Below are 27,329 nucleotides of genomic sequence, written 5' to 3'. Positions count from 1 at the left end.
AGCTCTATTGTACCCCATGGTGACTATAGGTAATGAAAATATATTATATTCTTCAAAATTGCTAAAAGAGTAGATTTAAGTATTATCGCCACAAGAAATGATAAGTATATGAGGTAATGCATATGTTACTTAGCTTGGTTTAGCCATTCCACAGTGTATATCTATTTCAAAACCTGTTATACATGATAAAGATATACAATTTTTATTTGTCAATTTTTTAAAAAATTAGAAAAAAATGGTTTAAACTTAAATGTACAGTTCAGTGAATTTTCACAATCTGAACACACACATTTAACCAGCATCCAAATCAAGAAACAGAATGTTACCAGCCTTTAGAGGACCCTTTGTGTGCCCTTCTGATAGTTATCTATTCTCCAAGGGTAACCACAATCTTGATTTTGAACACCATTAAATATTCTGGCCTGTTCTTGTCCTTTATATAAATGAAATTGCACAGCATGTACTCTTTTGTGTCTGACTTCTGTAAACCTGGATTCATCCATACTGTTGTATGAAGTTGTGGATTGTTCATTCTAATTGCTATATAATATCCCCTTGTGTCAATATCCTACAATATATTATATATTCTACTGTTGATGGGCATTTGGTAGAAAAAATTATGTTATAAACATTCTAAGACATGCCATTTGATGAATAATATGTATGCATTCCTTTGAGGACTATATCAAGGGGTAGAATTTCTGGGTTATAGGGTATGTATGTGTTCAGCTTCTGTACATTCTGCCAAACAGTTTTCCAATGTGGTTGTACCAATTTGCACTCCTCCTAACAGAGCATGAGAGTTCTAGGTGCTCCACATCCTTTCTAACACTGTATTATTTATCTTTCTCATTCTGGTGGGTATGCATAGCACAATTTTAATATCCATATCAAGCACTGTGATCTTCAAATCTGTGTTCTGGCCAGGCATGGTGGCTCACGCCTGTAATCCCTACACTTTGGGAGGCCGAAGTGGGCTGATCACTAGAGGTCAGGAGTTCGAGACCAGCCTGGCCAACATGGTGAAACCCCCGTCTCTACTAAAAATACAAAAAATTAGCTGAGCATGGTGGCAGGCACCTGTAATCCCCGCTACTTGGGAGGCTGAGGCACGAGAATTGCTTGAAGCTGGGAGGCGGAGGTTGCAGTGAGCTGAGATCTTGCCACTGCACTCCAGCCTGGGTGACAGAGTGAGGCTCCATCTCAAAACAAAAAACAAACAACAACAACAAAAAAAATCCCAAATCTGTGTTCTAAATTTTCCTCTCTTCTTAAAGTTTTATGGTATTTATATTTCCTCAATGCTGGGTTTTATCTATTAATTTTTAAGAGTTCTACATTGTTATAAGTTGCCCTAAAGCCTTTACAGAACAATGCACGGTATAAATATGTACATAGTATATACACAAATATGAATCCATGAATGCACAGCTAATAGTGCCATTATCAAAAATCCTACACTTTTCCTTTTCCTCTAGTCCTCACATTCAATTGGCTCAAAAGTAGCATTGATTTTATTCTATAACCTGTCATGAATTCAGCCTCTTCACAAATTCCCAGTGCTCCTTTCTTAGTTCAGGCTTTCATCCACTCTTAACTAGGCTGTTGTCATCGTCTACTTGGCATACATTTCCATTCTGATCCCTCTCCTCTTTTCCACCCCTGTTTCTTCCCACCTCAAATTTAATTCTATTTAAAAAAGAAAGATATTCAAAAGTACAGGTGGTGCCATTTTTTTCTTCTCTATCCATCATATGCAAAGAGGCTTCCAATTCTTTGTCAACGTGTTTCTAAGGGATAAGAGTAGGTCAAGCTGTGAGGACTTCAATTCCCACGTGAAGGTCTTATTGATACTAACTCAAGAATGTGATTTGATGTCCTAACGGGGAAAGTAGTATTTTCTGCCAGTTAGCCTTCCCATGATATCCAATCCAATATTGGCCCAATACGTTTTTGAGTTCCTAAAAAGCATAGACTGATGTCATAACACAGCTGTATGTTAACACAAAATTCTGTACCTTAGTAAATTATTAATATGAGCTATTAGCTCCCAGAGTCAATGTAAGAAACTTGTTTCAACTCTTCATATTCTAGCAAAAAGAAAACACACACATACACACACACAAAACCTGACTTAAGAACTAACTAGGCGATTAAAGCCTACTTAGTTTTTAATTGAAGTGCATGTTCTCTAATCCCAAGAGGTCAAACTAATCACCTTTCCCTTTCTGCTGCTTTTTTTTCTCTATTTCTGTAATTGTTATAATCTGTCTGATATTGTGTTTAACTATATGTGGGTCTATCTTCCCTCATTAGATCATAAGCTCCTTAAGGAAAAGGCCATATTTCCTTGGGATCCCACTAGTAAAAAAAAAAAAAAAACTGGATTACAGTGTTGAAATTTTTATATATTTCCATGTCAATCTCCAAACACTCCCCAGTTTTTACCAACCATAAAGAAAAAATGAGAAGAGTTTAAATGATAAGCAAAGACATGTAAGTGTTCCATAAATACACTATGTTTGAAGCTATTTAAAGAACTTAATAGAGGATAATATTTAATAGAGAAACTTAGTCTAGATAGAGCACATAAAAAACATTTCTTGGAAATTTGTGGATAAATAAAATTGCCTTGCATCTGTATTTTCCTTTCGTCTTCAAAATATGCCTTGACAAAAGAAAGCCAGAGTTGGAGTACAAGATTCAGACATTGGGAGATCATTAATTGGTTAAACTGGATTTTATCTTATTTCCCCTTTTATGGAACCCTGTCTTTGTGTGGAATTCCTACATGCTAGCTGTTCAAGGCTTGCCACCAGGAGACTTTCTCCATCAAGCTAGGGGACATTTCTCCCTCAATGTCCCCCACCAAATCAATATTCACTTGCTCTCTGATTACTCCAGGTTTCTGCTGTCTGCTAATATGAACATGGATATCCCTTTTAGCATGCGTGAATACTATTCGTATTTTAATCTCAGCCCCACTGAATGATAGCAAATGCTGTGAATTTTATGCCTATCTTAGGTTATAGCTAGTGCTTTATCTTGCAAAAAAAAAAAAAAATCTTACTTTTCTTACTTGGTTCCTTCTTAAATGTAAAAAACGAAAAGAGGAAAGGTGCCTTTTATAAACTGCTAAAGAGCAGTTTACTAAAACTCAGACCTCTCATTTTCCTTCACACGACAATCTAAAATACAATGTTAAAGTGAATTTATTTTGTTCTGTATACCTAACTATTCCTGAACATACTGAGTTCTCTTTTAAGAAATCATACCTGTCTGACAGGCTGCTTTGCATGAACACAGCATTCCCCAGCCTTCAAATTGCTGTCAGAATCATTATGTCATTTTGACCCCCAAAATGGCAGTATTATCCTCATTCTATAGATGAATTAACAAAAGCTTCCAAGTGGTTAAGTGACCCGCCTCTAAAGGGTAGAATTGGTCTGGACACTCTGCCCCTCTATCTTCATGCCTTTGCTGTAATACACAGCTACGCTTGCTGAAGATTAAGGAAGCTGCTTTTGATAGAGTGTGATTCTTGTAGATATTCATCTCAGGAAAAAAGAAAAAAACGCTGGTGTCTTCATCTGTAGCATTTGATTATTACATTTTCCTTATCTGTTTCAACTTAGGATGACTTCCTTGTTCTCTTAATTGACTGGTAATTCCTTTGTTTACTTTTTTCCAAATCTCAAGAAGCAAGTCTACAGTATTAACAATGGTTACATTAACATTTAACATTTTTTAATGAAATTTGAGTATTTCAGAAAGGGGTAATTTAGGCAGGCATGTATGTAGAACTTTGCATTTTAATTAAAAAGACTCAAAATGAAATGAACCTCTGACTGTAACAGATGACTACTTCTAAAAGCTGCATTACTACTTGATATATGCTCAGTATTTTCTTGTGAATAAGTGCTACAACTTGTTTCAAGAAAAGTGACAGGACTAAAACAATTAAAAAAGACAAAGCTGCTCTTTTTTAATCATATGCTCATAAATAAAACTAGGTTGCAAATTGTTTCCAGAGAAGCAATTGATAAAGTATAAGTAAATCACTCTAAGAACTAAAGCTGCCTTGATTTTTTTTAATTTTAACCAAACCTCTATCCCTGTCCAATGATGAATTTTCTTTGACAAATAAATATTTACAAAGTATGAAATATAGACTTTGGGCCTTTCCTAAGGCCAAAGCATACTGTTTAACCTAAAATTTAATATATTTTTCTCACCTCAAATACACCAAAATAAGAACATAACTAAAAAGTAATTCTCTCTTGTAGTAGACTGTCCATTAATCTTTTGTTAGATGATATTGAGATTGTGAGTTTCAGGTAGAAAGAAAAACTGTAATTTCTAGATTGATCAGAAAATCTGAGACTATTTATGGATTTGAAGAAAACAATAAAGTCTGATAAAATAGAATTTTCTGTAACCTCCCTTATGGAGTCAAGAAGGAGGAATCTTTCAACATTCTCCCATTTTGCAATGAAAATTCTTCATGCAGTAAATAGTTTGATTGGGTAGATCAAAGGGTTAATTTACTGCTGATTGGAGAAGAGACCCAGACTTCCCCAATTTAAAAAAAAAAAAAAAAAAAAAAAAAAATGTGATGTGTAGGAGGAAGGTAGAAAGAGGCCTCAGAATGAATTCACTAATTGGGGCTTTCACCTGCTGTGAGTCTAATCGAATACAAAGCCTTATTTGTAGCTGAAGAGGAAGAGAGATTATGCAGAGTGTAAGAATTTCTGCCTAGTTTTGAAATTCCTCTTATTTGGCACAATCGGTGGGGAGAGGCAGACAAATAGTTACAAGTTTGAGCTGTTGTTAAGGTAGACCAGGAATGCTATAGTCAGATATACTTGAACCACCTTAACCAGTGATCCATTTTTAGCAGGAGGTGGTGTGGGTCACACACATGGGTTATCGCTATAGCTGGCAGGCTAATAGGTACTCCAAATTCTTTCCCATGAAGCAACAGTCGGCCTGTGGGGTTAATGAAGTATGGCTTTATTTTAGTGAAGATGCTAAAATTCACATCTTTTTAGATTTCGGCTTGATATAGGTGGCTCTGTGAAGCTTTGAGAAATCTTATTAAAAGAAAACTGCGTGAGAGTGAAGCAGAGCTTGACATTATCTGGAACCTGTCTGGTGAAATCTCTGGTTTAGATGGCAGCTGGCTCAGAGAGAACTTTCCTCAGCCTGGCTTACTCTGCCTCCCTAAAGAGACAGGGCCCGGAAAAATAGGCTTTTGTGTGGGTGTGAAGTGCTCTGTGTCTGAAGGTAGAGGCCTCTTCATTTGCTGGTTAATGTGAACTGGCTGGATATTCTTACATCCACAAGATGTTGGTTTCAGATTGATCTAGGGGGATTGTTATATATATTTCAATTAGTATGCTATAGTATTGCCCTAACCAGCAATGATTCACCATAAGCCAACCCATTTATTAGATGTCTGAATCACTGTTCATGGTTAGTACTTGTACTATGCAAAGAGGAACATGGAATTCTTACATCTTTATTGTACACCCAAATGTTGACATTTTACTATAGAATATGTATTCTACTTAATTGAAGTGATACCTATACTCTAAATGAATTTTTATAAAGTGATGCAGGTTATACTTAAACTTAGGGAGCACAAGGCAATATAGACAGAGATTCTTAGAGCTAGAGAGAAGCTGAACCCTAGGAGTTGGTGAAGTCTCTCAGGACCATCCCTCCAGGCAAGTACCCAGTTCAAACCATTCCTTGTCTTTGTCCTTTCCTATGCTACTCCTCATTTTTACACAGCTAACATCAGGCCAACATTGAAACCACATGCAACCCAGAAAGGAAAAAGATGTGTTCGTGGAAGGTAGGAACAGCCTAGCTTCAGCTGTTGGCCCTTCACACCCTCCACTAGATGGGCTCATTTGAACCCAAGACCCTTCCAACAGTACACTGCAAATCCGTAGCTCCAATTCAGACATCTTCCCTCTGAGCTCCAGACTCAGATGTCCAGCTGTCTCTTGGATACCTGCACTTTTACATCACCACCTCCAATTCATTATGTTCAAGACTGGATTCATCATCTCTTTCCTAACCCTCTTCTGCCACCTCCTCCTGAAATTCCTAGCTTGGAGAATGCTACTCATCCAATCTTTGTTGTCACTCAAGGACAATGGTCCTTAACCTTCACTGCATATTAGAATCACTTTGAGAGTCTTAGAAATCCTAATGTCCAAGACCAATTAAATTAGAATCTCAGGGTGGTGAGACCCAAACATCTAAATTTATTAACGACCCCTGAGTGATTCCAAAGGGTGGCCAAGCTTGAGGACTATTGCTTTACTTCTTCCTTCTTTTCCATTCATACATCCAGTCAGTCAAGACTCCTGTAGTTGGAACATTATTGTAACATTTCTCCACCTCCTCTGCCACTGCCATAATTCAGATCCTCCTCATACTGCAATCTCCTTGTACCTGATGTCTGAATTCCAGACTCTGTCTTCTGATCAAGTCCCCACACCATTGCCTGAGTGATTTTTCTAAAAGACAAACCTGGCAGAGCCACACTCATGCTTTAATTCTTTCTTCCTTAAAAAGCTCCCTCATACCTTTCAGGATACAAGTCAAACTCCAGATTGTCACACTAAGCCCTTTCCAGTTTGCCCATTTCTCTTTTCTAACCCTTATCTTGATGTTCTCTCCAAAAGATCAAGCAGACCATTGAAGCTCTTGTAAAGAACAAGCTGGTTGCATCCTTTTTACCCTCACACCTGCTGTTGTCACCATTCATAATTGTTGATTTGCCTTTACCCTCAAAAGCCAGAAACTCTTTGTGGGCCTACAGTGGAGGCTTTTATGAATATTTATCCAATGACTGAGTCTCGTCTGCTTTTTAGCCCCAGTGTGGGGGGCTCTGACCTTCTCCTCTATCGGTAGTCCCCACTCAGCATCCAGTCTATTGCCCCAGAGGGTGGCTTTGGCTGGATGGGTCTCAGTTTGGTCAGGGTCCTGGGAGAAACAGATGGTACATTCAAATGCAACACTTGAAGAGAGTATAATGAAAAGGCTATTTACAAGGCTCTAGGCAGGCTAGGAGAAAAAAAAACAAACAAGGAATGGTAAACATTTCCCCAAAGGGGTAAAGGGAGGAATGGTTTGCGTAACCAGTGGAATGCTGTTGCTGTGGGAAAGGACTGGCCAACAAGACTTGAGCTGCAGGTCAAGGAACTCAGCAGCTCCCAGGCCCGAGATCAGTAGGAGGGAACCTGAAGAATAAATACCCAAACATCACTCTCCTCCTATCCTTTCCTCTCCTTCTATAGGCCTTTCATCACTGCCTCCCAATTGGCTGAAAGCAAAAGGAAGCCAAATAGCAGGAAAGCCTGATTGATGTCCCCACAGAGGTCCCAATCTCCTGGCGCACAGAGCAGAATGGAGAAGGACAAAGAATAGAGATGGAGGGGATAATGGGGAAATATCCTGCACAGTCCCTTAGGTCAGAGATGCCCTTATTTTCTAAAGATACTCTCAAAGTTTAAGTGGTTCAAAGCCCAGAGTTTGAGCTATGGGAAAATTTAGTGGGTCGCCTTCTTTGACCTCATCCCATTTCATTTCTTCTTTATCTCTATTTCTAGCAAATTGACTCTTCTCTGCTCTGAGCCATCAGTGAGATTGTCTATGAGCACACTAGAAAAAACACAGACCTTTCCCACAGGAAAAGAAGCCATGTCTCTTCACGGCAGCATAGCAGAATAGCTAAGCGCATGAGTCTTGGAGCTGGACTCCCCAGTTCTAATCCTTGCACCATTCTAGACAGTGGTACTGGGAATGAGCAGGTCATGGCTGATTCTGAAGTCAAAATTTTAGCTGAAGTTTGTTCTGGTAGCAGAGCTGCAGGCTCTTTTCATGTCCGTGGTTCATAACAAAACAGTAATAATAATAATAATCAGCAGAAGGAGGAGAAGAAGAAACATCTACTATAAATGAGCAATTAATATATTATCATACATGGCATCACTACATAATTTACATATGACACAAAGGTATATCAGTTATGTTCTTTTCCAAATGCTTTCCTCTAATAAGCAAAATTCATAATCTGACTGCAATTGACAACCAAACAGTCTCTGTGATGCCCGCGTCATTTCTTAATAATACTTTCAGTATTTAATTATAATATGACATCAAGATTTGGGAACAAGTCTTCAAGTGCCTATAACTCCAGTCTAAAAAAGAATTTAAAGATGTATTTTTGAGGATTGCCATCTGTCAATTTTTTTTAAAAAGTCTGAATAGTGATTTCTTATTCCATTCTTTTTTCTTGTCAACAGATTATTCTTAGTAGTTTCCTAATTGGACACTGAGAAAAGAGACTTAAGCATTTATAGAGAAGCATGTCAGAACTCCTGAATTTTGAGCAGGTAATTTAAAAGTGTAAAATAAACGAACAAAAAAAAAAAAAACAGGAAAGAAAGAGAGTGACAAATGTCTTACTATCCAGGTGTTACAAATCCTTAGTGTATCGATTTGTAATATTTACAAATGTCCATGCTCTGAGGCTTGTGTCTTTTAGTTGAAATAAACATAAACAATAGTTAAGTGATTTGCCACACTGACACAGAGATTGCTGTCTCTGATTTACTGCAAAGGGCACCACTTCCTCATTACAGGACACTAATCCCTCTTCCCCAAAGATAAGAGCAGACCTAGAATATACTCTTAGACCAAGGGACAACTTCAGCCAAAGCAAATCTTAGTGTGCCCCCCTCAGACCGTAATAGCAGCTGCCTCCACAACTCACTAGCTAAAAATTGCTAAAGGGCAACACTAAGAAATCTCAGTGTATGAGCCAGAATGCCAGAAGAAGTGCCATATTTGCTTAAAAATAGCAATACCGATCATACTTACATGCACATATCTTTAGTGATAACATTTACCTTGTTATTTGGTTTGTTAAAGGTAATAAAGAATCCTGGCTTTCCCTTTTGCTTTTATCCACATACTTTATTTTTGCCTCTTTTGCCATGCTGTAGCATTAGATAAAGCAAAATGGGTGTCCTTCCACCTAAAACATTCTAGGGGAAAAATGTTGAGCAGAAAAGGATTATTTAAAAAGAAGCCGGACATGGTGGCGTGCACCTGTCATTGCAGGCACTTGGAGGCTGAAGTGAGAGGATGGCTTGAGCCCAGGAGTTGGGAGACCAGCCTGGGCAACACAGTGAGACCCCCATCCCATAAGAAATAAATTTTTAAAAGGGGACCACATTTAAACTGTAGACTGAAGTGGAATGAATCAGACAGGAGAGTGGAAAGCAAATGTTTGAAAGAAAATAAAAAGAAAAGCAAGCCAACAAAATAAATGGACAAAGAAGGACAATGAAAATATCACTAACAGTTTATCGTAAGATACTCTTTGGATGCTAATCTAAGGTATCATGTGAAGTTTGCAGAAAATTCTTGTGCTAATGAAGGCTTTCTTCTTCTTTTGAATATTTCCAAGCTTGAAATAATTGTGTGTAGTTAACTTCTATCATCATATTGCAAACTCTAAAATAGGAATTATTTGAACTGTTCAGGTCCTGTAACTTTTCCAATAAAATATTCTATTGGAAACGAGTTCCTTCTAGATTTTCCTAAAAGAATACTAAAGGACCAAACCGTGCAACACCACTGGTGGTAGTGTCTTAATTTAGAGAGTCCATACCAGTGATTCTCAAACATTAGTATGCTCAGAGTTTCTGGTTCAATAGGTCTGGGCCGGGCCCAGGGAATTTTCATTTCTAAGAAGTTCGCAGGTGATACTGATACTGCTATTCCCAGGGACTACATTTTGAGATCCGCTGCTATGTCACAAATCCAAATACAAAGTCTTTTTAACAATCCCTTTTAGCTTCACGTCCTTATCGCCGGCCACTTTAATCTTCAACTGAGGAGGAAGGGAGAGTGAGAATTATGTATATAATTTTTTTCTTTCATTTTTAAAAAAGAAAACTCCAAGCCCACACTCTTAATTATCTGGGATGAGGTCATTTGCACCTGGGTCATTTATTTAGGCAACAAGTAGTCTTGCTGGAGGCTTTAAGGAGGTGTTAACAGAGCGGTGAGTGGCTTACAGGTTCCTGGGTCTACCTTAAATCCCCATCCTCTTTCTTTCTTTCTTTCTTTCTTTTTTTCTCTTTTCTTTTTCCTTTCCGTTTTGAAAGCCCCAACTGCCCAGTCTCTGGGTGTCCGGGTTCCCAGGTCCCTAGGTGGGGGCGGAGCCCGACACGGCCCCGCCCCGTCTGCCCGCAGCGCCCCCTCCCCGGCCCGCCCGCGCCGGCTCCTCCGCAGTGCTTTCAGCTGTGAGCTTGGGCGGCGGCGGCGGCGGCGGCGCTCCACTTTCGGGGAGCCCGGCGGCTCTGGGAAGCTCACTCCTCCACTCGTACCCACCCTCGACCGCGGAGCCCTTGCAGCCATGAGGGAACAGCTCAAAGGGTAAGTGGATCGAGGCCCCGGCCCCGTCTCATCGCCGCAATCCGTGCACTTGTGGCGCGAGCAGGGGGCAAGCTGAGGCGGTCAAAACTTAGACAGGCGCGGCGACTGGACCCGGGGCGCCGGGCGGCTGGGCGTCTAGGAACCTCTCCCGCGGGTTCCCGCGGCGCGGCTGCAGGTGCGCCCCCGGGGTTTCTCCCCAGCCGCCGGGCTAGTGGGGGAACCTCTTCCCTCGGCTTTGGGACGGGCTGGGAGAGAAAAAGCTGATTTCTCCCCGTCCCCAGAGGGGATAACGCGTTCCTCACGCGGGGATTGGGGCCGGTGGAGCTTTTCGCTCCTTTCCAGGCTGCCAGTGTGGACGTGAGCAAGGCTGGCTGTTCCTAAATCGTCGCTCTTACTCGCCGAAGGAAGGGGCGCACGCGGCGCTACCTTCCATTGCACTGCAAGTGCCAAAAGGTCAACTTTCTGCCTGATTTCTTCCGAGGATTCCAACTGACATTTCCCTCGCTGCATTTTCTACCGTGCTCATTCCGTGCCCCAAGACCTGCAGAAATCAGGAAAGAAAGAACAAACAACTAAAGACCAGAAGTCAAGGATTTCAGGGGGGATTTTTGTTTGGGCTTTTTTCCCCGTCCCCCCCCCCCCTTTGGGATTGGGTGTGGAGTCATTTCTAGGGTGTTCTCTTGCATTTCTCCAGGTGTCTGTGCTCATCTTCAAGCAAAGTTTGTCACTCCCAATCCGTGCACGGCAATAAAACGGGCAGAACACTTTGCTGGGTCAAATTTGAAGTTAAGTTTGAAGCTTTAAATTTAAGGGGTTTAGTTGCTTGAGGGAGGCATAATATCATAAACTGTTTTTACATCATGAAAAAAATCCATCCGATTTAAGTGGTGAACTTTTAAGTGGCGTCTTTAAGTGAAATCTACATTTTTCCTTGGGCAATAAACTCTTTGGTCCTCTGCTTTATCCCTGTCACCTCTCCTTGTCTCCCCCCACCCCCAATCAACCTTTCTTTTTTTGCCTAGATTTTTTATTGCCTTTTACCCAAGCCCCTCTTTAGAGGAGACGTTTGCTGTTGGAGAAGCGAGAGGAGCGAATGAAGCAACACGGTTGTATGAAAGTCCTCTGACTCTTGAACACCGTGGAATTGGTTTCAGTCATCAGTGTTTGATCTCCGATTGGACACGACCCTGAAAAGAAATTGCTTTGGCCAAAGTTGAGGGTGGGTGGGAGTTAAACCTTGAAAAGCAAATAGAACGGAAGACAAGTAACAGCTGGAACAGCCACCGAGGCAATCATCTTTGCCCTGGCTTTAGCCAAACAGTATAAAATGGTAAATATCCCAGGGAACAATAAATTGGAACTAGAATGGATTTCTGATGCTTATATTGATGCTCACCCCTCCAAACCCCTGCCCCACGGTAGCAGAAACTTTAAAATATATTTTACCATCCACACCCTGCCAGTATTCCAGCAATGCAAGCCAAGTTCAACAATTCAGCATGCAAATGCCAAGGTTCCTCTAGAAAAAGAGTCTGATCCTCAGATTAAAGGGAAATCATTTGTGTGTGTGGATCAATGGGCTCCAGATTATATATGAAGCCAAACTCTAATCCTCTGCAAATCGCAAGAGAACGCTACCTTTTTATATTGCTGCATAGTGATTAGTTTTCTCCCTGGGAAGTAGTGGACAGATAGTTTTTTAAAAGGACAACTGTTCGGAATATTTTCAGTACCAAATAACAATGGTGGCAGCAGAAATCTTATTTTAATTAGGCAACTGCCATTTTCCCAGCTACAGCAGTAGATATTTGTTACTTTTTGTAAGTGTTTAATGTTTGTTTTTAAGAAACTAAAAAAGCAATTCCAATAAGTCTGATTATTCCAGCACTGACAGCAGGAACAGCTCTGAGGCAGTTATAATAACCTTGCACACTACTTGAAACTAAAGAAGGTGAGAGAAAATTTAAATTGTACGGTAGGAAATTAGGTCAGCCTTGTGCTCAGTAATGCTTTAATTTCTTATTATTGACAAGTAGATGTTGCCGGGGTCTTTTGTCATAGTCGATGATTTTATATTTTAATTTGCATCAGGGTCCTATCACAGCCTCAAATAAAAGGGAAAAGGAGAGATTATCATGGTTTGTACAAAGAAGAAGAGGGGAAATCTTCATATAAATACTGCTCAGAGAGGCATATCTGATGCCAGGCTTTGGAACCAGCAGGGCCAAAATCAATAACATTTTTTAAAGATGTAAAGAGCGTTCTAAGGATTATTTATGAAGCTGATCTCTGTGTTAATGTCCATACAGACTTGTGATCTATGTTGAACATTATTGTTCTCAGAAAGGCCAAACAAAGATGTACCCGTTAACATGTGAACAGGTTTCAGGATTTCCTTTTTGGTTGTTCATGGTATATGGGGGAGAGCATTTCCGATTGGAGAGTGAAATGCAGAAAAGAGACAATTACCAAAAACAGTGCCACCCACCCTTCCACTCCCTCCTCCCTAGCACACCATGTTTTTCTGGATTGTCTGCATATTCCAGGTAAATGTGGACTCTTCTCGTGGAGTTATTGAGAATTCTCTACTGTTTTTGAAGGCAGACACAGAGTAAGAAATGAAGCTGTAAAATCGGTATTGATCACAGACAAAAAAAATTGGTTTGTCCTTCAAGGTACAAGATAGATACGAGTTATGCAGATTTGTGCTATTTCATCCAGTCCATAGTCATAGTTCCTATCTATTTTGAAGGGTTAAATGTGTCCGAGGAGGGCTCTGGATTCATCACAGGTAGAAAATACTCACACGCTGTGAAGTGAATATTTGGTTCATCATATAGTTACCAAAAAATCTGAAGTTTTTTTGGCTATGTTGCCAAGCATTTTTAGCATTAAATGATTAAAAGACTATTTTTCTCATGTTAAGGATTAGTCACACCCTTTATTTCTCCTTTCCACTTGTGCTCACTTCTTTTGCTTAGAACTGGTTTGCAATTGAAGTGAAACTAAGACTGTAAAGGTGAAATCTAAATCTGTTTTTCTAGTTCTTTTGCGTTGCTTAAAAATAAAAGGTTTGTGTGTTGAAGGTGAAAAAGGTTAGCTTCTGGAATTGTTTTAGGAGTTCATTTATCTTTGTTATTCAAGTCCCACAGAATCACAGATAATTGGGAGAATAGTACGTATCAAGGACTAGTATCTTAACTCACAAATGGGCAATGGAATTGGGGGCTTAGAATTTCTTCCTTCTTCCAGTAAAGGAGATTTTCAGTTTTGCCGAGGACTGATGCATTAAAAAAATAATTTCTAAAGCCCTTTTCATAATTTTAACCTTCAAAATAAAGTCTTTAAAAAGGTAGGAATGTACGTATGCCAACAGTCACGAGATTTCTTTCGGAGCTGGGGAGCTACATGAAACCCTCATTCATTCTATGTGGGATTCTCTTGTAAATTGTATGCACTGTTTCCCTTCCCTTTTAGAATTGTGTTTGGTACAAGTTTATTTCTTGACTGTTCCTCTAATTTGAAGTCCATTCCAGATGGTGGCTTTTCATGGTGGTTCCCTGTCTGTCTGATCAGGCTTATCAGCTCAGCTAAATGTTTTTCTGCAGACCTATAGGAGATGCTACGGTCCTTACAAATATCCAGGAGATGGGACATTGTTGTTACACAGTGTGACTAGTAAGGGCCTGTGTGAGCCCTTGTACATGTGGGCACACGTGTGTGCTTCCTCTCTTCTCTCTTCCTTTCTCCCTGGTACTTATATCACGTCTGGATGACCTTTGGAAATAGAGGCGGCCTGAATGCAGGGTGGTCTCAATAGAAGGTAACCTTTCCTTGCTCTGCACTTACGTACGGAATTGGTATACACTCAGTTTCCGAGCTGAGAAATGCCTGAGAACAAGCAACACTTTTTCCATGAAGCTGCAAGCCGCAGCCTCCTTGTGCTGTGCATGTAAAGTACCAGTCCCGCCTACCCCTTCTCCAGATCATAAACTGGTTTGGACATGGGGTTTCCTAAAACCCCTTAAAGCATAGAGACCACGTCTCTTGCTCTTCTTGCTCTTTAAGACTTGAATGTCACTCTGTTACATTCCCTCAACTGATAAGCCCTTGTTATAGTCCTCAAATGTGAATTGTCTCTGTGGAAAAGTCAAACGGAAACAAACGTATTTGGAAGACAGTGAAACAGCACTTCACAAGTGAACGTTTTCTTGCAAATTGTTTTCAGTAGCCCTCACTGTTCAGTGACTGGTAAATATCACAGGGATGGTCTTTGAAGTTGTACAATTTGGGTGATTTCCATATGTCTTTAGGAGGTTTATGATTGTATTCCATTTCTCAAACCAATTTAAATGGTTCTTTTCTTGTTTTAAAACATAGGCGAGAACATGTAGTGTGTTGGTTTTGCTGTCTAGGAAGGGTCTGTCTTCGGCTTGATTGACTTAACTACAGTTGGATCCACATCTATATTGTAATCAGCTAATAACAGATTTGCTTTTAATAGATGACAATTTGAGGGGCACATGATACCAAAAGCGACCACATATTGAGCACCAAACGGTGCCAGTCATTTACCTATATCAACTAATCCTTTAATCCTCTAGTAGGGCGCAGAGCCCTAAAATTCAAAACATACGCTAAGGCCATTTGACATTGTTGCCTGTCCAGACTCCTCTTTCTGTGTGAGACCTCGGTACTTTCTGGTTCTCTTGAAATGCTCCAATTTAAGCGATTTCTTTTTCCTTCCCTCCCCTTCCCCCCAAAAGTTTATGAATAGGCTCTGCATATGAGTACCCAAGTATCATTCAAAACTGCATTTGACTGTATCAAAGCCTGCCATGCAATCCCTGACAACTGGAAATACGATGCTGTGGTGATTTACGTAGATGGGCCAAAGTAAGGAAAAGTATATGTAGTTCTTTCTCCAGGGTTTATTCATGTAATTGAATGAGGAACAAAGGTGTTTTGTGCTTTTTGTGGCAGGAGCTGATAGCCAGCAACCACACTTCAAGAAATGGAAGAGAGCTGTGAATGCTTCATTCAGGCCCAAGTAAATATAGGAAGAGGTGTAGTGGTGTATAGCGTACTGAGTTTAAAGAAAAAACACTCCGAAAGTAATGGGAAGAAGGAAGTTATGATATATTAGTCAGGCACTGGATATACCTTAAGCTGAAATGAAATACAGGTATCATGGATATGAGATCTGGATATGTAGAAGAAAGAGTAATGGGAAAAATGTCAGGGGCAGTGAAAGCAAATGAGAAGTGAGATGATTTATATTTATTGAACTAATGTCCGGTATCTCTTTGACAGAGTTGAGTAATAATCAGTTGTCAGTGTCCTTTATGTAGTGTTCCACGTTGGATGGGTGAAGAAATCCTGATAGTCAATTATTGATCACATAACAAGGTCAATTTATCATGACTGAAGCTCAATCGATTTGTGGGTGCAATGAAGAAACATTCTGGAACCGAATAATGTTTATATTGCTTTTCCCTTTGGAAGCAAAGCAGAAAGGGGCCTTTCTGCTTGTAAGATAAACATTTCTTCAATACACTATGGAAGTGCTTTGAAATAAAGATTCCGAATGGTTCAAAAGCAAATCTTCTTGTTGTGGTTGTGTTTTTCCTCTTTTCTCAACTACGCATTGTAAATTCTAAAGTCTTTCTTTATGTTTTGTGTTTTAGCCACGAGACTCAAACAACTTGCTGGGACCATCCCAAAATGACAGAGCTCTACCAGTCTTTAGGTAAGGACATGGCCATGTTTCCTCCAAGTTAAATGACAGGTGACTTTTAGGATAAAGTAGTTTGTAGTGTGAAAGTTACTTGCTATATAAATACATCACTAGATTGTTTCACGGGTGAAAGCAGTGGCACCTTCCTATCCAAAATGGACAATTAGCTTTCTTTCTTTCAGGGGTTCCTTAAAAACAAGTTTTAGAAGTTGACTGCTAAAAATTCAATATACCTGAGAGGCCCTAAGGGTCTTTGTCGTTTTCTTTGGTGCCTAAAAGGATGGAAAAACAGTTGCAATTTATGACTGTATTTTTTTTTATTCCCACGAAGATAGAAAACTGTTTCAGGTGCTTATTGATTTCTTCCGTGTGAAACCAAGACAACCCTTTTGCCAAACCACAGATGTTGTGTAAAGGAATTTTCTGCCGTCTTTCCAGTGCTCACAATTCCTAAGGCCTGGCGGGTCATTAATGTGAACATTTAAATGATTTCTTTAGTATGGCTTGTTTTGTGCTTATGTAAGAGCCTGGCAGTTGTGTTTTCTTCCCCCTCATAACTTGAAATTTTTTGAATAGGTACATAGCGTACAAATAAGGGTTTGAAAACACAGTCTTTTTACACTGGACCAATGTCCAGATGTCTGGTTTGTCATTTTAGATCTACAAGGAATATTCTGAAATGAATTATCTTAAGTTGCAGCTTGTTTGGGGTTTTGTTTTGTTTTGGGACGGGGTCTTGCTCTGTCTCCCAGGCTGGAGTGCGGTGGTGCAGTTATAGCTTATTGCAGCCTTGAACCCCTGGGCTCATGTGGTTCTTCTGCCTCAGCCTCCTGAGTAGCTGGGACTACAGGAATGCACCACCACACCCAGCTCATTTTTTAAATTTATTTTTATTTATTTTTGTAGAGATGGGTCTCACTATGTTGCCCAGGTTGTGTTTATATATATATATTTGTATATATAAAAAGTCATGTCTTTTCTACTTTTTCAAGCCTGTATTTCTGTGAATGGATATGTTGATAGACAAACACATAAGGCGATCTCTTTGGATTTAAGGTTACGTGATAAACACTGTGGGAATCAGGGTACTTAAACATACATTTTGTGTAGGTATATGTAAGTGGGGTGTGTGTGTCAGGGGGTATGTAGCTATTACTGCTTTTGTGTCATGGATTCTCACGGAATGAATTGTAGCTATAGAGACACCAAGGATTAGAGAAGAGATATTAGCCAAAAAATGGTTTTATTAAACATTTTTCTAATTATAAATGATTAAATTTCTTCTAGAAAACCTGAAAAATTTTTTCATGTGTCTGTTGGCTGTATGAATGTCTTCTTTTGAGAAATGTCTGTTCATATCCTTTGCCCACTTTTTGATGGGGTTGTTTGTTTTTTTCTTGTAAATTTGTTTGAGTTCTTTGTAGGTTCTGGATATTAGCCCTTTGTCAGAGGAGTAGATTGCAAACATTTTCTCCCATTCTGTAGGTTGCCTGTTCACTCTGATGGTAGTTTCTTTTGCTGTGCAGAAGCTCTTTAGTTTAATGAGATCCCATTTGTCAATTTTGGCTTTTGCTGCCGTTGCTTTTGGTGTTTTAGACATGAAGTCTTTGCCCATGCCTATGTCCTGAATGGTACTACCTAGGTTTTCCTCTAGGATTTGTATGGTATTAGGTCTAACATTTAAGTCTCTAATCCGTCTTGAATTAATTTTCGTATAAGGAGTAAGGAAAGGATCCAGTTTCAGCTTTCTACTTATGGCTAGCCAATTTTCCCAGCACCATTTATTAAATAGGGAATCCTTTCCCCATTTCTTGTTTCTCTCAGGTTTGTCAAAGATCAGATGGCTGTAGATGTGTGGTATTATTTCTGAGGACTCTGTTCTGTTCCATTGGTCTATATCTCTGTTTTGGTACCAGCACCATGCTGTTTTGGTTACTGTAGCCTTGTAGTATAGTTTGAAGTCAGGTAGCGTGATGCCTCCAGCTTTGTTCTTTTGACTTAGGATTGTCTTGGAGATGCGGGCTCTTTTTTGGTTCCATATGAACTTTAAAGCAGTTTTTTCCAATTCTGTGAAGAAACTCATTGGTAGCTTGATGGGGATGGCATTGAATCTATAAATTACCTTGGGCAGTATGGCTCATCATCACTGGCCATCAGAGAAATGCAAATCAAAACCACAATGAGATACCATCTCACACCAGTTAGAATGGCGATCATTAAAAACTCAGGAAACAACAGGTGCTGGAGAGGATGTGGAGAAATAGGAACACTTTTACACTGTTGGTGGGATTGTAAACTAGTTCAACCATTATGGAAAACAGTATGGCGATTCCTCAACGATCTAGAACTAGATGTACCATATGACCCAGCCATCCCATTACTGGGTATACACCCAAAGGATTATAAATTATGCTGCTATAAAGACACATGCACACGTATGTTTGTTGCAGCACTATTCACACTAGCAAAGACTTGGAATCAACCCAAATGTCCATCAGTGACAGACTGGATTAAGAAAATGTGGCACATATACACCATGGAATACTATGCAGCCATCAAAAAGGATGAGTTTGTGTCCTTTGTAGGGACATGGATGCAGCTGGAAACCATCATTCTTAGCAAACTATCACAAGAACAGAAAACCAAACACCGCATGTTCTCACTCATAGGTGGGAACTGAACAATGAGATCACTTGGACTCAGGAAGGGGAACATCACACACGGGGCCTATCATGGGGAGGGGGGAGGGGGGAGGGATTGCATTGGGAGTTATACCTGATGTAAATGACGAGTTGAGGGGTGCAGCACACCAACATGGCACAAGTATACATATGTAACAAACCTGCACGTTATGCACATGTACCCTACAACTTAAAGTATAATAATAATAAATAAATTAAAAAAAAAAAAAGAAAACCTGAAAAATGTAAATAAAAAACATGAAAAAGGAAAAACAAAGTCACTTATACTAACCAGAGAGAGAGAGATCCAATACATTTCGAGTAATATTATGTCATTTCAGTCTAGTTATAAGTGTGTAAACGTTTAAAATTTTAAATCAAATTGGGATCAGCTAATTTTCTAGTGCTACATTTCCAGCCCCCACAGAATGTTTTTGGCTTATAATTGTGGACTGTTTATACCACAGGTGGAAAACGTGAATGCTTATCTTTTGGCAAATGAGAGAATGAAAAGGCTTCATCTGAAGTGGGCAGCAGCTGTCCTGGGCAAGCTGGTCTTTCTATCCCAGTACTCCCAGGACCCCAGGACCCCTGATTGTACAAGAGAAACTAGAAATGCGTCCACAAAAAGCTAATTTAAATTTGTCTGTGGGCCTCTTGATCATAACCTGTGGTTTACACAGATGTAGCCCACTTCTAACATTTCCTACTCTAATTACAGTAATTTCTAGTTGTAATATTTTAATTCACTCTTATTTTAAAATCATTATTATTATAGAATTAGTACCTATTCATATTTTTTAAAGTTTAAAAATATAGACAGGCTAACAAAAAAGAAGAGACAAATCATAACCCCACTTCTTAGAGTTAGCTGCTGTTTAATAATCTAGTAGATATCTTCAAAAATGTCTTTCTATACATATATTTTTATAGAAGTTGAATCATTCTGTCTTATAGCTTGTTTTTTTTTTTTTTTCACTGAAAAGTAATATATTACCATGGCCATATTTACATTTTGTTGTATAGCATTCTCTACCACTTTCAATTACTCTGTAATGAGAAATTGCAAACATGTTTGATGAAAAGCTAACTATGGGGACTATCAATGAATACATGTTTGCACCTTTAATAAAAATTAAATATACATTTAATCATTATATTGCTAACATTTTCTCCGTAGTTTAGATGTGGTGATAAACTCAAAACTAGTAATCTCTCATGACTTGTGACACTGGGCTTGTGACATCACTCAATTTTGAATGATAACAGAATTTTACAGTTGCAGGGGATTTTAGAATTCATTTATCGCAAACTTTTTCTTTTATGAAATCAACTTTCAGGTATAATTTGTATATAATAAAAGGAAGTCATCGTAAGTGTGTTATCAATTCCAGCCCCCTTTGAAATTCTGTTTCTTGCTAGCCCAATAACAAACCATTTGCAAGTGAACTAAGTGTTGAAATTTGCTTTTCACCTTTCAGAGTTAATATTTCCATTAGTTTTGTAACAATCAAACATTCGTTGGGCTTTTATCCAAATGGTGAGTCATCAAATAACATCTCGCATTTATCGCGGGCCTATTGTATGTTTTTTACATGGGACATGCCAGCAACCAACCTGCATGGTAGATGGTATCAACATCCACATTTCACAGGACAGTGAAGCCAGGCTCAGGGAGGAGTTGATCAGGGCTACACAGCTATGTGGGGCTACACCTGGGTTTGTCCTTGGTTTTCTGTTAGTACTTTCACTGTTCTCATTGATTTTATTTACTAGGTAAAGTATATTCATGTTGGTTACTACATACCTGCTACACGTATATAGGGATTGATAGTTTTACCTATGAATAGTAAGTTACTTGAGTGGTATTTCTGGAAGTGGTATGGTGGGTTCCTAAACAATGGGCACTCCTTTCACTGTTGCCTGGCACATACAGAATGATTGATTTAGTTTGTTATATGGCTACATCCTTTTTTTTTTTTTTTTTTTAGACAGAATCTCACTCTGTCACCCAGGCTGGAATGCAGTGGCATGATCTTGGCTCACGGCAACCCCCACGTCCCCAGGATCAAGTGATTCTCCTGCTTCAGCCTCCCGAGTAACTGGGATTACTAGGTGCCTGCCACCATGCCCAACTAATTTTTGTATTTTTACTAGGGACGGGGTTTTGCCATGTTGGCCAGGCTGCTCTCGACCTCCTGACCTCAGGTGATCCGCCCACCTTGGCCTCCCAAATTGTTAGGATTACAGGTGTAAGCCACCACGCCCAGCCTGCCTGTATCCTTGAGATCCCATATAAGATTAACTACCAGTACTGCCTTTCCTCCTCTCCAGAATTATAGTGTTTCAAAGTCGAAACACAAGCATAAAATACTGAAAAGAAACTTTTTATTGCTTTTTAGTTTTTACTTATTAGCTTATATTTTTCTTCATCAAGAGGGTATCCCTTTAGGTCCAAATTGCTCTTTGAGCTGGATGAAATGGTTGGAAGCCTTCAACTACAGTCAGTTCATGAAAGGTATCTTGAAAGCAGAAATGGTGTTGTGGTCTGGCGTGTCAATGTTTAAGACCACATCTAGCCCCCTCTGCTAATCGAACCTGAACCTCATGTCTCTGGTGAGGTGCTGAAAATATCAAGATGTTGCTTTTTCCCTCTGTTCCCCCACTCCAGACATACTCTACTGTGGAAGCTACAGTGGTTCACAGTATGCATAGTAGGTTACACATTCCTAAAGACGCCCACTTCTAAGGAGATTTCCATTCTCTAATTTGCCAGAGTTCCCAAGCAGCCTGTTCAACACATGTTTATGTTACCTGCCTGGCCCTCAAAAGCATTCAGGTGTTCCCCCGCACCCAGGGTTTGAACACAATAGGATTAGAAGCTGAAAACATTTTGTTAGAACCGAAAAAGTAGCAAGTATTTACTGATGAAAAGCTATAATATTGCTTGAGATATTACCATTGGAGCTCTCTAATACATTCTAGGTGGTTTTCTTTTTCATTCCTTTTCCACTGATTTTCTAAAATGAATTTATATTATTTACAGTTAGATGTTTGGTAAAAAAGTTTCTTCGTCAATACCCCCTATTCCATTTCTTACTTAGTGTCTCTATAGCTACAGTTCATTAACCAATGAGAACTTATGACAGAAAACCAACAGTAGCCACACACACACACACACACACCCCACATATATGTAGATAATTTATGCTTAAGGACCCTGATTCTCATGGACTTTGTCAGGTAACCTTAAACTCAAGGAGATCATCTCATGTATTTTTAGTCTCTATGTCCAGTCGTGAAAAATGCAGATGCAGACATTTTAGTGGTAGAGAAAATAGAACTTTTTTGATTAAAAAATAAATAAAAAGTAAGATAATTAATTTGAGATTATTTCCAGCGGATCTAAAGTGGCTTTTCAGAGGAGGTTTCAGTCAAGTCTTAGAAATATTGTGTTCCCCTCATTTTTAGGCTGTGTACCTACACAAAAAATTGAGAGAAAATATTGCCAGAGTCCTACACAAACAAAGCAAGACATAACAAAGAAATAATTTAAAGGTTCACTATGATGACTGAACAGTCATTAGGAATTTGAGTCTCCATAAAATTTTTTACATCACATTAATGGTTTGACAAAAGCATTGTCTTGGATTTTCACAGGGAATAAATCACTAAAAGCAATGGAAATCAGTTTTCTTTCAGCATTTTTCTGTGACTACCCCCAGTAGTCATAGAATGGTAGTAGAGAATGCTAGTGGAGTGAGTGGGATATAAGAGACCAAGTGTCCCGTGTCTATTTTTTGTAGGCCTTGGTGCTTTATCTTTAAAATGTGAGGATATTGGGGCTGGGCACAATGGCTCACTCTTGTAATCCCAGCATTTTGGGAGGTCGAGGCGGGCGGATCACCTGAGGTCGGAAGATCAAGACCATCCTGGCTAACGCAGTGAAATCCCATCTTTACTAAAAATACAAAAAATTAGCCAGGCGTGGTGGCACATGCCTGTAATCCCAGCTACTCAAGAGGCCGAGGCTGGAGAATCACTCGAACCCAGGAGGCAGAGGTTGCGATGAGCCGAGATCGTGCTGTTGCACTCCCTCCTGGGCAACAAGAGTGAAACTCCATCTCAAAAAAAAAAAAAAAAAAAAAAAAAAAAAAAAAAAAAAAAAAAACAAAGTGAGGATATTGGACAAGTGTCTAAGAATTTTGTTTTTCTTTTACTTTGGGCTGAGGGTGGGGCAGGCTGTTTCTAAACTTGCTGTGATCATCATTTTTCAAGAGGTACATTTAGGCTAACTCTGCAGACAAGTGGATTTCTAAAAGTTTAATCATTCCTATGTTTTAAAATGTACATTCTGAGAAAACAAACAACAGGAGAAGATCATGCCACCCATCCGTGTCTTACAGGCTGAGTGAGGCAAGCTGTTGTCAAATAGAGAGGCTCTTGAGATATTTCCCATTAGACTCCTCTGGTCATTCGTTATTGAGAGGGCACATTCTTCGTCACTCCCTAGAAGTAATAATATGTTTGATTCATGAGGTGAATTTTAGATTTCTATTAGCATTTTTACAAATGTAATGGAAAGACTGTTCCAATAGGTTAGCTTGGTGATTTAAAACCCCGAGTTCTTCAAGGCTCCAGAAAGCTTTTACAAAATCGGTAGATGTTAGATAGTAATACGCTCTGGAATTTATTTTGAAATACTAATATAATATTGATTTACATGAAGTGCAGTTATGTGGTTAAAAGCCTGTCCTTTTCTCACAATTTATGTCTAGGTCCATAAGTTCATTACTGAAATTTTAAGAAAATATTTTTTAAAAAGTTCACGCTGCCCCCACACATATAATATATGCTGCTTAAAAATACTTTTATTGTTTTTCTTTTTTTTTTTTTTTTTTTAAGACAGCGTCTTGCTCTGTCACGTAGACTGGAGTGCAGTGGCCTGATCATGGCACACTGCAGCTTTGAACACCCAGGCTCAAGAGATCCTCCCACCTCAGCCTTCCAAGTAGCTGGGACTATAGCCGTGTGCCATGGTGCCTGGCTAATCTTGTTTTTAATTTTTTGTAGAGATTGGGGTCTCACCATGTTGCCCAGGCTGGTCTCAAATTCTTGGGCTCAAGCGATCCTCCCACCTTGGCCTCCCACAGCTCTGAGATTCCAAGTGTGAGCCACTGTGCCTGGCCTCACAATTTCCAATTTCAAGTCTTACTACAAACTTAAGTAATCAAGACAGCATTTACATAAGGACAGATATACTGATCAACAGAGTAGAATTTATGCTGGGCACGGTGGCTCACATTTGTAATCCCAGCACTTTTGGAGGCCGAGGCAAGTAGATCACTTGAGCTCAGGAGTTCGAGACCAGCCTGGGCAACATGGTGAAACCCCTGTCTCCCCATCTTTACAAAAAAATACAAAAATTAGCCGAGCATGGTGGCATGTGCCTGTAGTCCCAGATACTCAGGAGGCTGAGGTGGGAGGATCGCTTGAGCCCGGGAGGTCGAGACTGCAGTAAGCCAAGGTTACATCACTGCACTCCAGCCTGGGCAACAGAACGAGACCCTGTTTAAAAACATTATTTCTGGCTGGGTGCGGTGACTCACACCTGTAATCCCAACACTTTGGGAGGCCGAGGCGGGCGGATCATGAGGTCAGGAGATCAAGACCATCCTGGCTAACATGGTGAAACCCCATCTCTACTAAAAATACAAAAAATTAGCCGGGCATGATGGCGGGCACCTGTAGTCCCAGTTACTCAGGAGGCTGAGGCAGGAGAATGGCGTGAACCCGGGGAGTGGAGCTTGCAGTGAGCCGAGATCGCGCCACTGCACTCCAGCCTGGGAGACAGAGCAAGACTCTGTCTCAAAAAAACAAACAAAAAAACAAAAACATTTTTTCTTAGCCTGTGTTATTGGGGGTCTCTTAATTATAAATACAATAAAATATATGGTTCCCCAGTGGTTCCTTTCTAAATTACAGTGTGAGGTTTTTTTTTGTGATACCATCAGTATAGTACAAGAATACCAGTTTATGAAGGAAACATATAGGTAAAAATAGGATAATGTGAAGAGAGAATCACTGCACTTCAGAAAGCTGATTTTATTTCAAGCAGTTTATTAAAATCTAGATGCACCATATGTTCTGGTGTTACTTATTCCAATTTCCTTTTCCTTCATTGAAGCCCTTTTAACCACAAGTTTTTTCTCAAGGGGTATTGATTCTCCTTTTCTTGAGTTATAGCATTCTTCAGGAGGATCTAGCCCTCTTTAATCTGTTGCCCAGTTTTTGGAACCTACTATCCAGCATGATGCTCACCTGAATGATGCAAAAGCTCTCAATTTTCAAAAGTGGACTTCTGAGTGTTTTTGAAATTCTTAGGAAAAGTGGTCTTTAAAAACCATAAGATTTGGGCCGGGCGCGGTGGCTCAAGCCTGTAATCCCAGCGCTTTGGGAGGCCGAGATGGGTGGATCACGAGGTCAGGAAATCGAGACCATCCTGGCTAACACGGTGAAACCCCGTCTCTACTAAAAATACAAAAAAAAAACCCAAAAAACTAGCCGGGCAAGGTGGCGGGCACCTGTAGTCCCAGCTACTCAGGAGGCTGAGGCAGGAGAATGGCGTGAACCCGGGAGGCGGAGCTTGCAGTGAGCTGAGATCCGGCCACTGTACTCCAGCCTGGGCAACAGAGTGAGATTCCGTCTCAAAAAAAAAAAAAAAAAAAAAAAAAAAAAAAAAAACCATAAGATTTGAAGGCAGTCTGTCAGCACGTGGCCCTTAGCTTCATGTCTGTGGTTTGCAGAGGGCTTCAGAATGTTAAAATGAGGATTTAATTTTAGGGTCTGCTGGGCCTGAGGTTAGGGGTGTGATTCTTCAGCAGTTCCAGTTAGGAGAACTAGTTAAGTCCTAGTTAAGTCAACAGGGCGAAAAGCTTTTTAAAGATACATCAATATCATTATAAATCAGCAATTGCAAGAGAGTTAAAAACACTGCCATCAAAATCCTTGTACCTCTTTCCTCAGCTTGCCCAAGAGGAAGGGATATCATAGTTATTTGCTCATTCTCCTCTTTTGATAGGCTTTCTACATTCCATTAAGTATTCCCTCCTGAGGATGCTCTTGGGTTAGAAACTGCAGGATTCTGAATGACTATGAATTCCTTTTGCATTAGGAGTTTGTCCTAATGCTTTTCTCAGCATATTTTGTGAACTAAACTGTTCTCCACTAAGCTACTCAATATTTAGCTTTCCTTGGCTCTTGCTTCTAGTTCCTTAACATATTGCTCAGTGTTAAAACCCCTGCCTTTTGACTTTTTACTGCCATAATGCTTTGAACTGGAAAGGATATCTAGATTCAGATGCCAGCTTCGGTGTGATCTCGGGCAAGTCCCTTTCTATTGGTCTTCATTTTCTTATATGTCATGTTGGCCAGTGATCTTTCATCATTAAATGACTGATTTTGATTTAACTCCTGGCTAGAGTAAAGCTTGGTTGTATGAATGTTATCAGCCCTAAACCCCCAGTTCCTCTTTGTCACCACCAACCTAAAGGATATGAGTAATAGGATAATCATATTTATTTATTTAATTATTATTATTTTTTGAGACGGAGTCTCTGTCGCCAGGCAGGAGTGCAGTGGCGCAATCTCATCTCACTGTAACCTCCACCTCCTGCATTCAAGCGATTCTCCTGCCTCAGCCTCCCGCTACCACGTCCAGCTAATTTTTGTATTTTTAGTAGAGACGGGGTTTCACCATGTTGGCCAGGCTGGTCTCGATCTCCTGAACTCATGATCCACCCACCTCAGCCTCCCAAAGTGCTAAGATTACAGGCATGAGCCACCATGCCCATCCTATAATTATATTTGTAATAATAGTACTTTATTTGTGTAGCACTTTACAATGTGCAAAGAGTTTTCAGAAATAACCATATTTAATCCTTACACAGCTATAGATTAGCTGGCATATGACCTGGATTTTCTATCAATTTCAGTTTCAGATTTTTTTGTCCTGTCATCCCTTTGAGTGTCCTTCCAGTTTTTGATTTGGGAAATAATGCTACCATTTCGGTGGATGGGGTAACTCTTCCCGTCTTTCCACTTGGACTTGAGCAGACTGAGGCTCAAGACTTGATTTGATTTATACTCACATACGGTAGAAGATAAGGAACCAAGTCCAGAACACACATTTTACGAACTCTGAGTTCTGTGTTCACGAAGGAACATCCATTATTCTTAGCATGATTTATAAAACTGCTTTATCAGCATAATTGAACTGGAATCCATATGACATTCTTTATTCCCTAGCTGACAAAATTAGCACGGAAGATTTAGTCAAATTTGATATTAAGGCTGTTATAAATGTTCTTCCTTTACTATCCAGCTTATAAAAAAAAAAAAAGAGAAATAATCTGCTCTTTTAACTTTGATTAGGATCCATTGAC

At 39.7% G+C, this 27,329-nt stretch overlaps 1 protein-coding gene across 21 annotated transcripts in view; it reads left to right on the top strand.

Moving 5' to 3' along the window:
* The window catches only part of DMD (dystrophin), a 2,153,717-nt gene that overhangs the window by 1,987,861 nt on the left and 138,527 nt on the right, over positions 1–27,329 (top strand). For 17 of the 21 annotated variants that reach the window (XM_015443662.3, XM_065538825.1, XM_065538826.1 and 14 more), the window contains one exon: positions 16,155–16,216. In XM_015443662.3, coding sequence (XP_015299148.3) covers positions 16,155–16,216 — 62 coding nt within the window. Of the gene's footprint in view, positions 1–10,321; positions 10,468–16,154; positions 16,217–27,329 lie in introns of those variants that run through there. The other 4 variants (XM_065538830.1, XM_065538832.1, XM_065538829.1 and 1 more) reach the window with 1 other exon arrangement.

Source organism: Macaca fascicularis, chromosome X, assembly GCF_037993035.2.
Source record: "Macaca fascicularis isolate 582-1 chromosome X, T2T-MFA8v1.1".
NCBI lineage: Eukaryota > Metazoa > Chordata > Mammalia > Primates > Cercopithecidae > Macaca > Macaca fascicularis.
This window is presented reverse-complemented; position numbering and strand designations above follow the sequence as displayed.